Source organism: Egretta garzetta, unplaced genomic scaffold, assembly GCF_000687185.1.
Source record: "Egretta garzetta isolate BGI_Z169 unplaced genomic scaffold, ASM68718v1 scaffold246, whole genome shotgun sequence".
Classification (NCBI taxonomy): domain Eukaryota; kingdom Metazoa; phylum Chordata; class Aves; order Pelecaniformes; family Ardeidae; genus Egretta; species Egretta garzetta.
Genome location: NW_009259976.1, coordinates 254,221 through 265,982, shown reverse-complemented (window position 1 = coordinate 265,982; position 11,762 = coordinate 254,221). Strand labels below are relative to the sequence as shown.

The following is an 11,762-nucleotide window of genomic DNA, read 5'->3' as shown; positions in this document are numbered from 1 at the left end:
GGGAAGAAACCTCCACATAGTGAAGGATAGGGACGGAAAGTTCGGGTGCAGTTCTGTGGCCCTTCTTTACACAGGTCCTGATTCCTGCTCAAACTCAGTTGGGCTTCTTGGGTGAATACGCAGTGTCTGGGTGAGAAAGGTGTTTGGATCGGGCATCCTCACCTGCAGTCTCTTGCTGCTTCTGCTAAGGCTGGGGGTTTCCTGAGGTGAAGCCTTTGGCAAGAGCAGTTTGAGGTATTCCCCACCGCTCACCTAATCGTGCCGGCAAAGCAGAGGCAGCCCTGCGTTGCGGTGTGGGAGAGGAAATGAGCTGCAGGGGAGGGTGCGAGCACCTTAAACCAGGGTTGCCACCGGAGATGTCACCTCGTGAAACCGCAGTGTTCTTCATGTGCCTATGTGCTGTGGTGGATGACAGCAGCCAGTCAGCCACTGCTGAGGAGGAGCCAGAGCGGGGACTGGGGCCTCCGCTCCTGCCGGCTGCTTGGGCAGGCAGTGCCTTGCTCCGGGTAGCGTGGCTGTGGGGTTGCGAGCAAGCCCACGGGTTGCGGCATCATAGACTACGACTGACTGAAAACCACGAGGGCATCTGTTACCTCTTAAAAACAGACTTGTAGAATTAAGATAATTGAGGGCCTTACAAACTTTGCGGCTACTGCAGAAGAAATTGCAGGGTTTGAGAGACATATATATATATAGCCAGTCAAGTGGTTTCTGTGTATTTGGACTGTAGACGTATGAAAAGGAAGTCTATAGCCCAGCCAAACTGAATTCCCGATGTGGGGAATTCATATAAGGACAGCAGCTTTACACCCCGAAGCTGCATGTCTGTAATCATTGAGTACGTATATAGGAAGCTACCCAGGCAGATGTATCACTTACTCCCCTTCCTACGCCGTCTGCCTTTTGGTTTTGATATTACTAAAACCTTCAAGTAAGGAACAGTTTCTATGGTGTCAGATGTTACAAGTCGTCTGTGCCAGTTTCCAAGTCAGAGCGTGGGTTTGCACAGCTGGTGCCTTTCCAAGAGCTGGAAGGAGGAATATACCAGGGCTGGAAATTCCTGGTGAATGCAAGAAGCTGTAGAACCTCCTACTGGGTGATCTGTGGCAGTGCGACGGGCTGACAGCCTGCCCAACTTAGAATCATAGAATCATAGAATGTTTTGGGTTGGAAGGGACCCCTAGAGGTCATCTAGTCCAACCCCCCTGCAGTGAGCAGGGACACTGCTAACCAGATCATGTTGCTCAGAGCCCCGTCCAACCTGACCTTGAATGTTTCCAGGGATGGGGCCTCCACCACCTCTCCAGGCAACCCGTTCCAGTGTTTCACCACTCTCATTGTAAAGAATTTCTTCCTTATATCCAGTCTAAACCTAACCTGCTTCAGTTTAAAACCATTACCCCTTGTCCTGTCACAGCTGTCCCTACTAAAAAGATTTTCCCCATCTTTTCTATAGGCCCCCTTTAAGTACTGAAAGGCCGCAATCAGGTCTCCCCGCAGCCTTCTCTTCTCCAGGCTGAACCACCCCAACTCTCTCAGCCTGTCCTCATAGGAGAGGTGCTCCAGCCCTCGGATCATTTTAGTAGCTTCTCTTGCTGAAGCATAAAAAGGCCGTGTGGAGCTGCAGATGCTATCCCTGACTACTAATGAGAGAAGGAGGTGGTTTTTTTTCTCCCCGTCTGAGTATTTCCATTTGTTTGAGAGTATCCCTCTTCCTGGTAAGATACTAGTTTCAACAGTAAAAGCTTATTTGGGCAAGGGTCCGAGGTCGAGGGCGGATTTGAGAGCAAGGGGTTGACTGCCGAATCCCGGGTGGGTCAGCGCTGAGGTGTTTGCCTGCAAGGTGGGAGCTGCAGTCGGGCAGCCTCTGCTCCGACTGTGTCAGTATTTATGTGGACTGGAGCAAGACCAGCAGGAGAAGTGGAGGCACCCCCCAGTAGCCAGCACTGGGGCGGCTAGCTCTGTTTTCTCTGATGTGGGCCACAGCAGGGTGACGGTGTGGTCTTAACATTGTAGGTGGGTGTTTGAGTCATGGGGCCATTTGGCAGCTTCTTTTTAGGGAAGATGAAAATGCTTGTTTTGAAAGGTTTGAACTTCATTTAGATGTGGGATGAGAACATACTTGTGGAGGGGCGAAGCAGATCCACCCGGGCCTACTCACGCCCAGTAGTTAGGAAGATGAAGGGATGCTGGTCTGCAATGCAGGTCTGTGTCGTGGTTTAACCCGGCTGGCAACTCAGCACCATGCAGCCGCTCGCTCACTCCCCCCTCCCTCAGTGGTATGGGGGAGAGAATCGGGAAGAAAATAAAAGGTTAGAGCCGAGGGCTGAGATAAAGACAGCCGAGCCGCGAGCAGTCTCCGAGCAGCGATCACTCTGCCCGCGGCCGACCGACCGAACTAACTAACCCCCCCCGAGCATGACGTTCTATGGTATGGAATAGCCCTTTGGTCAGTTTGGATTAGCTGTCCTAGCTGTGCTCCCTCACAGCTTGTTATGCACCTGGCTGAGCAGCAGAAGCTCAAAAAGTCCTTGAGTAGTCTGAGCACTACTTGGCAACAACTAAAACCATCAGTGTGTTATCAACATTCTTCTGGTACTAAATCCAAAACACAGCACTATGCTAGCTACTATGAAGAAATTTAACTCTATCCCAGCCGAAACCAGGACAGTCTGTAACGTCAAGCATGACCCAGCTAATATGCGGTCTGTGGACCCATGCAGATGAGTTAATTCACATTTACAGCCTTTCAGAGAATTTCCACGCAAAACCACGCGATTGCAGCGCACGTCAGTCAAAGCAGGGTACGCTGCTGCCTTCCTTACGTGCCTGTTGGCATGCTCCGCTCGGTGGTCGTAAGAGGGAGGAGCTGTACCGTGAGGTGGTAGCAAGGCCAACAAAACCTGGCAAAATGAGGGCATGTCGAGCGATGGAAAGGCTTAATGCAACCAGACTACTTTTGTGGGACAGCCATCAAGTAAACCTGGTTGCTCTCGAGGCGATCTCCATTTTATTTAGAGCCCTAATTGGAGGAGACCTGTCAGCTTCAAAGTCACACTTCTGTCTGGGAAGTTTGTATGGGATCCTAGCTCGGTTGGCAACAAACGACAAAGGTTGATGCAGACTGAAACTGTTTGTGGCTGTTGCCCTCACATGGTGCATGTTTGGTGGCTCTTCTTGTACGTTTGCTTTTTGAATAGGAAGATGGAGATGCACTTAGTGTTTAACACAGTTTTAGTATATCAAAGTGGTTTCTCAGAGACTGCTTTGCAGATTTTTAGTTTTGATGGTTTTGATTTATTGGTCCTTTTTCTGCTCCAGCTTTTTGTATTTTTTTTTTTAACCAGTGAAGCTTGTTAAATTTAATAGTCTCTTTGGTATTTCGTTTTCAAGCGTGTATTCTGTTCCTTAGAAAAGCGTCCCAAATACAGAGGTGAAACAATGGTTGGGTTAGGAAAAGTAGGTTGCCAACCCTTTTATTTCTGATCTTTGTAGAGGGGTGCAAGATTTTGGGGCTTACTTCTCATATACGTGCATATAACCTGTGCTATATTTCCCTGAGTCTGCTAGATGAGAGGGAAGACACAGATGTCCTGCAGGTTATACATATGAAATATGGTGTTACAGTTGAAGATCCCCATATTGAGCAATTCAAAGTCAGAAACATTGTAAAGCATCATTCTGGACACTGGACAGCAAAAATTCTGTTTTAATCCCTCCTGCAGCGCTGTGATAATTCAGTGATTAAAAAAAAAAATCAAAAAAGTTGTTTTGCTCTTGAAGAAGATGATACTGAGAAATCTCCCTTGGGCCGCTCCCTGTGGCTTACATTCAGAGAAATAAAAGACTGCCCTCAAAGCCTTTTGTTTAGCTTGTGTTTAGTCTTTTCCTCTTATCCGTGGGTTGTGGTTTTTTGTTTTCTTGGGTTTTCTTTTGCTTTTTATTGACAGAAAAAAAAGGATGAATCATGGTTCTTGGGAGCAGAAAATGCGATGTTTGATTATCAGTGCTGGGAATGCTGTGTCGTGCAACTGTGGGTGAGGCAGTGGGTGGTTCTGCTTCTGCTCGTCTTGCAACTCCTAAGTATGATCATAAACAGCTGAATTTGTGTCAGGCTTGCAACTCTGCTTGTGACTATACCAACCTCAGTTTGGGGCACGTGCTTTATCATCAGTGTGGGTTAAAAGACATTTCTGGGAGGCATGAAGTCTGAGGTCGTGCCACGTCTTCTTGAGCGGCTGCTTCTGGCTGCTGAAGTGTGTGCGCGCGTCAAAGTGTGCTTTTGTCTATGCTCACGATCTGTTTACTTTGCTTCTAGGGCTCATCACAATAAAAGAAGCCCATGATATAGAAGCCAGACTTAATGAAGTGGAAAAGCTTCTGAAGACTGTTATAAACATGCCCTGGAAGGTGAGTAAGCCAAGTTCCACATTTAACCCAGCTCGACTCCTCCTCGGTGGTGACACGCGCCCTCATGCAGATTAGAAAGTGGTGGGCTTTGCCAAACTCTAAAAGAAGCAGCGATTTATTGAGTAGCTTGGAGATGTGCTGAGTGCCAGAAGTGTGTGATGATTTCTCCAGGCTGTTGCTCGTAATACATCATTCTGTTGTAATATGAAGGGGTGGAAAGGGAGAAGAGAGACAAATGAAACTATTGGTAAAGATGGATGTCTCTTTCTCTTTCTAAGTATTCAAGATCTGAAGTCGTCCTCACGTTCTTTGAGAGATCTCCTTTGGACCAAGTTCTAAAAAATGATAATGTCCATAAGATTCAGCCAAGTTTCCAAAGTCCAGTTAAAATATCAGGTAAGAGTTGTTAGCTTCCTACATTTGACACAAGAATTACAAAATGAAAATGACTTTATTTGCCGTTCCCCTTATTCTTTCTCCGCCAGCATTTCAAAAGATAGTTTTCCATAGTCTGCTTTATAATATAAAACATATAATTAGCCTTGACATAATATGCAACATGCAGTCAGGCAGTAAAGCGGCAGATGAAGTTGAAGGCTGATAAAGGCAAAGAAGAGGATGTAAGGAAAAATAGAATCATCGCTATCGTCACGTATGATAATGCTGTTACCACTTAGGAAGGAGATTTTGAGGCTATTGATACAGTTCTGTGAAAATGTAAGCTCAGTAACAAGCAGTGAGCAAAACCAGCAGTGAGAATATTAGATACTATTAGGAAAGGAGGGGAGAACAGAAGAAAGGAGCACCACCCCTCCTTGAATATAGTGTGCGCAATTGCGGTCTCTCCATCTCAGAAAGGATATAATAGGATTTAAAAGCATACAAATAAAGGACAAGGATTCAAATCGCTGAACAGCTTCTCTAAGAAAAAGGTTAAATAAAGAAGGACACTTCAACTTTGAGAAGAGGCGACAGAGTGGGGATGTGATGGAAGCCTACAAAGATGTGAATAGAAGGAGGTCAATTACCCTGTTACTTCTCACGAAACAAGAACTATAGGTTATCCAATAACATTGACAGACAACAGGCTTTAAACAAAGAGAGGTTAGAATATAGTTTTGTTTCCATACGGAGCACAGTTAAGAAGTGGAACTCATTGTCATAGGATACGGTGGAACTGAAAGCATAAATGACTTCAAAAAGGAATTAGGCAAGCAAGTAGAGGAAAAGTACATTGAGACCTGTCACAGGTGGAGACATAGGAAATTTCTAAACCACAGATTGCTGGTGGGTAAAACGGAGAGCAGTATTACTCTGGTTTTGCCTATTCTTTCAGCCTTTCCCCTCTTCATCTCCAGCTGACCGTTGCTAAAATGTTTGTGAGCTTGGGGCGTGCCTGGTTTTGTGTTTCTATACTGAAACATTCCATTTGAGCCTAATGGCAACTGCTGGTTTTGTGTCACCAGAAGAGTTTACTTCAGGGAGCGAAATAAAGTGAAATACTACATAGTCCTCCAAGGTGCATAAAGTGTTTAGCATGAAACTGGTATCAGTTTTGTTAGGTACTAACAGGGTACCTGTTAATGGCCAGTCAGCATGTCAGCGTGCTCAAGGTGTGAACAGTGTGTCTTAAGGATCGGTATTATACACAGGGTAGGCTTTTTGTAATTGATCTTGACCTCTGGTTGTAAGCGAACTAGTCGTCTGTTAAATAAATATTCCTTTAATTTAATGGTTTACGAGCCCACCTATAACTCTTTAGAAGCGTACCACGTAATACAGAGCCTCAGTGAGAAGCGTGGTCTTGCCAGCCCATGTGGGCTGGTGCCTTCTTGCAGGCCCCCCCAAGCCCAGACTGCAGCACAGCACCGGGATTATAAAGAAGGGCCCCCAGGGCAAAGGGGGGTGTGGTAGGTCTGGCTTCCTGGGAGCCAGAGACGGGAGCCAACACATGCATCTCGCACCCTGTCTGAGGCTAGGGAGGTTTGGGTGGTGTCCTGAGTTGATGTGGAAACCTCAGGTAAAATTCCTCACGTGTATGTTCCTGACAGGACAAGGGGTAATGGTTTTAAACTAAACCAGGGTAGGTTTAAACTGGATATAACGAAGAAATTCTTTACAACGAGGGTGGTGAAACACTGGAACGGGTTGCCCAGAGAGATAGTAGAGGCCCCATCCCTGGAAAAATGTTTTGAAGGGCGGCTTCTGTCAGTGATACCTTGTTCTTTTCGCAAACAGGCAAGCGTCAAGAGTAAATGTATTTGGAATTGCATCCAATTGAAACTGCAGTCTTGCTCTGGCCTAGGGCTTTTTTGCTCTTTGGAAGGGTTTCATATAATTTTTGTGAGGGTGCGTAGCCCCTTATAGCACACACACTCTGTGTATGCGTGACTGAGAGTGTCACGTAGTGGGTACAACCGAGAGAAGATCGTCAAGATGAACCTAAATTCAGCGTGAGGGTGGCTAGCAGCAAAGGGAACCTTCCTGCCAGCCTGCATGTGGAGGAGCTGTGGAAACCACGTTAGCTGAATAATAACATGTTTTAATTCTGAATTAATTTTGGTAGAGATGAGTCATACCTAATTAATTGGAGGAAGCTTTTCCCTACCTATGAAGCTATCCAAAGGCATCTTCTGGTAATTAGTTTTATCATTGAAGTGATTGCCGCAAAGAATTTAAGAACACAGGCGGAAATTTGATGATAATTGATATTTGCCTCATCTGAATGTTGCACCCTGGAAGTGGTTTCAGTGTCTGGTGGCGTTGTCAGTAGATGGCAGTAAATGTTAACATCTGAAGCCATTTACACAGCAGTGGAATGCTGTAACTCTTAGGTCATGTCAAGGACACCAGGAAAACACTGTGGTATTCACGTTAGTCATAGTGCAGCTTTCTACATGGCTTGCAGGCTAGAAAAGCAGCCAAAATGTTTTGTATTCCCTGAAAAAAACTGATTGTCCCCCACATGGTCCTGTTCAGAGTGGTATGTGATGGGGAAGAGAGAAAGGGCTGTCCTCTTAGATGAAAGCTGAATTTGAGTTTATGGTGTAAATCTTATTCTGCAGTATGATGCTGGTTCAAGATGAGTCATGACCGAAGTGTGATACTACTGAGATTCAGTGGTGTTGTTTTTTTTTTCTACCACCACCAAATGCATTCTGCTAAAGTGAGTTGCAATAAAATACAGACTAAAAGTCAAAGATCACTTTCTCAAGACAAATAGGGAAGCGAGTTCTGGCTTTACCTTAATGTAGGAATGTGTAAATGTACGCTTAAAAAAATCACCTGTCATATTTCTCCTCTCCTGCTCATTACTTGAACTGTGTAGTTGAGATTGGGTCTCTTTGAGGCAAGGTCTTAGGGCTTCCCTGTACATATGTTTTGTGCCTACCATATTTTCTGCCGCAGACTGATTTCCTTTTGTCTGTGATGATAATGCAAGGCTGTAACACAGGGTCCTTGTACCATGAGGCAGATCATGAGTGATCCCGCTTAAGTCAGTGCTGATTTATACTGAGATGTATGTTCATTCAGTGGTGGCCCTAGCTTCACCTAAGATTGTGTGACCGAAAGACATCCTGGTGACTTGCCTAGTTTGCCTTTCCATGTAGCACAGACGTGGATTAACTTCTCATTCACATCATATACTATCCTTTAATTATAAACTGTCCCCATGGCAGTAAGTCATTGTGTAAGTAAGTGGAATTAGGTGTAGATTTTAGCTATTCTGGATTGGAGGCTTTTTGCACAGTGAGAAACAAATAAGCAGAGTTGAAGGCAGTGTAGAAGCCAGTATTGCCTTACGTGACTTAAAGATGGTGTTTGAATTAACGGGGAAGGTCACTCTTTATTTCCTTTTTCCTGTCTTTTTGATTTTTAACTGGCTTAAGCCTGGGACTGTCCAGGAAAAATAGAATTATATTTTGGTAGTGGCAGGTTGCAATATATGGATGGGCTGCCATTCTGCTAAGGGTGATAGGAATTTTGCCACTGGCTGAAACTGGGTCTTGCTTCAAATGCTCTGTGTCGTGAATTGGATATGTGAATAAAATCACTTAAGCACTGGCACTTTCATGTGCAGATTTTCAGTGTCACACACATACATCTTGGTTCATAACCATATCAATTATATATGCTACACAGTTGTTTTCCAGCTTTTGGGAGGGGTTTCATCTTGTTTTCTTTCTTCTCCCAACAGAAATCATGCGATCAAATGGATTTTGTTTAGCCAACACTGAAACAATAGTCATTGACCACAGTATACCCAATGGAAAAGAGAAGCACCTGGACGTCGATTCAGCAGAACACTTGTAAGTGGGGTTTGTGCATGAGTAATGCTGTCACCTTCAGATAAACTCTAGCTTTCCCACCCGCCCTAGCAAAATGTTATCCTCTGTCTAGGAGGAAGACTGGTACAGCTGTCATTCTGACTGGGTAAAGATTACTGGGCCTGATTGCTAATGCTTCACAGCTCTTTCTATTAAAATGGATAAAACGGCTGTTGGTGGGAATGATTGAGCCCAAGGAGCTCTGTCCTCGGTGTATGAAAAAAAAAAAGCTGTGGTTGTCATAGGGGTCCTGCCAGGTGGGAATAGAGGAGTTTTTCTTTCTCTCGTGACTGCCATGAGAGCTGGTTTGAGCCCAAATTTGGAAGCTTGAACGTCCTTACAAATGGAATATCCTCCTGCGAAGGCTATGCTTTATTTGGGAAGCAAAACACCATCCTTGGAGGAGGGGAGCACACCCCTGAATGTAATGGAAGGAAGCTCAGCAGCTGCTCAGGTGCTGTGGCGTGCTGGGACTCGGTGAAGCGTGTGTATCCCATTCGGGGAGAGGGAAGTTAGGCTAGTCTTATTTGTAAATTCTGCCTCCTAATGCACGTAGGTATTCCAGGGTCAGAGACCTGTGACCAGTAGGGCTTTCATCTAGGTCTTAAGTCAGTGACTGTATTGACAGATGGGTATCGATGGAAGTCTGCTCCTACAGATTTCTGTCATAGCAGATGATTGATATGTCAGTGAGATTCAGGTAGTGAAGCATTTAAGTATTTTTAATGAGAAACATTGATCTACTTTTTCATTAGAGCAGTGACAATACTAACCGCCTTACGGAGGCTTTATCTTTGAATGCAGCGCTCTGTCTTGCCACACTTGAAATGTGGTCATTGCCAGTCTGTGGAAGGGTTTAGAGCTTGACAAGATTTTGTCGGGGGCTGGAGTGTATCTCTGGCTCCAGTGTAATTTCTTGAAGTCTTTCTATTAACTTATCACTTTGTGTTTTGAACCTTGACCTTGCTAACAGCATTTAAGCTTATAAGCTTGTATTAATGAGGCTGAAGTGACACACTGGAGGTAATTCTGTAAGGTCAATGTTGTCGTAGTTCATAGGATCACTCTTTAGTACTGGGAGTGACAAATAATAGGAACAAATTACCAAAGAAAGCCTTTTCCTGACTTATTTTGATTAGTTAAGAGTTTTTGATTAAAAAAAAAAAAGCAAATGTTTTGATTTTAAAAATGTGCTGCAGCCCAAGCAAAACTTAGTGCTCTGGGATCAGAAACTGCCCTCACCTAACTGCCATCCCATTGAAGTCAGAGACTATTAAGACCAGAAAATACTAATATGATAAAAACTGTATGGTAGGCATGGTTTCTCAGAAACCATGGCGGAAGAAATAAATTTAGGATAACAGCCTGGCTTCGTGCATTTGTATTTTAACTTCCCAAAGGATGTTAAGTTAAGAGTCAAGACGTTAATGAATTTCAAATGTCTGTTTTACATGGTGCCCTAAATTTGCCCATCCTGTAGCTGTATTTCATAGCCAAGAGGTAATAGCTGGGAGATAATGGCACTTGTGTAGCACAGCTCTTTTGTAAAAACTGAACTTTTTTTAAAAGCAGAAGCTTTTCTATACTGTTGCTTTAAATGTAGGTTAGTAGCCCAGAAAGGAAGCTTTAAAATCTTTCAAAATCCTATGCAGTTCCTTTTTGGTCTCTGTAAAATTGGATTTATGGGGTTGGTGTTTTCTACTCTGAAGTCAGAGTTAATTCCTTGTGGACTTGTATATCCTCAGATGGGAACTTTTTCCTTTCAGCATCATTAAACTTTGTATGATTTCTGGGTTTTGGCTGCTGATGTACTTGAATCAGACATTTTTAGAAAGCAAACCTGTATTTTTTGGAGAGAAGCACTTGGAGCTTCAGCAGGTGGCATTCATTCCCCCAGGTCCCGCTGCACTGGTTTGCTGTTGCAGCCTGCAGCTCTACTTACCCAGTGATCCATCAGCTGAAAAGTCTTATACTTGTTGCAAAAGAAACTATAGCATTTTTTCAAGTTGGAGTTGCTTACTCTGTTGTTTTGCATTCTGCTTCCTTCATTTTCTTTCTAATTTTAGTTGGCCATACACCATACTATTGCAAAATGTGGTGAACCCAGGGTGCTCAGCATCCATGTGGCATAAATAGTCCACTTATGCACAGTTCTTGGAATGCTCTGCAGTCCTTTTGAAAGGAAAGGTGGTAAATAAATGCATTTGCACTTATACTTTGGTTTTGTTACAGAGGTGCCTTCCCCTGCCAGGGCTGTTTGCACCTCTGTCTTTCAGGCGAGCAGCAGAGGATGTGGCATTGGAAATGTTGCCTTTCTGGCAAATTCACTCCAGTACTAGGTATGCATTTTTAGGATGGTGCCACCCTTGTCACAAGCATCTTGCAGTCCATGGGAGAGACATTCATGGGAGGCAATGCAAAAGCAGCACAGAGATAGTGAAATTAGAGACATAATTTTTCCAGGAAAATGAAATCCTACTCTTGATAGGAAAAGAAAATGCTTCCCCTGTGCTTTTTAGTCTTAGATGGGAGGAGATCTGTTCAGGTACTGCAAGTACATAAGGTGATGAGAGGAGCTGGGCTGTTGTCTCACACCGTGTTTATACTGGGGTTACTCCTGTGAGTTAACAAGAAGCAGCACAGAATAATTTAGGTTGGAAAAGACCCTTAAGATCATTGAGTCCAACCTAACCAAGTAAACCTAATGTTGTGAAGTCCACCACTAAACCGTGTCCCTAAGTGCCACGTTTACACGTCTTTTAAATACCTCCAGGGATGGGGACTCGACCACTTCCCTGGGTAGCCCGTGCTTGGCTACCCTTCACCCTTTCAGTGAAGAAATTTTTCCTAGTATCCAATCTAAACCTTCCCTGGTGCAACTTGAAGCCATTTCTTCTTGTCCTATCACTTGTTACCAGGGAGAAGAGACCAACCCCCCCACCTTGCTACAGCCTCCTGTCAGGCAGTTGTAGAGAGCAATAAGGTCTCCCCTCAGCCTCCTCTTCTCCAGGCTAAACAACCCCC

General features: G+C 44.5%; 1 protein-coding gene across 1 annotated transcript in view; it reads left to right on the top strand.

The window, feature by feature from the left end:
* Window positions 1-356: 356 nt before the first annotated feature.
* Window positions 357-11,762, top strand: part of PXDC1 (PX domain containing 1) — a 16,647-nt gene continuing 5,241 nt past the window's right edge. The window contains exons 1-4 of the mRNA XM_009640389.2: window positions 357-506; window positions 4,258-4,410; window positions 4,689-4,806; window positions 8,609-8,720. Of these exons, the coding sequence (XP_009638684.1) occupies window positions 357-506; window positions 4,258-4,410; window positions 4,689-4,806; window positions 8,609-8,720 (533 nt within the window). The remainder of the gene's footprint in view (window positions 507-4,257; window positions 4,411-4,688; window positions 4,807-8,608; window positions 8,721-11,762) is intronic.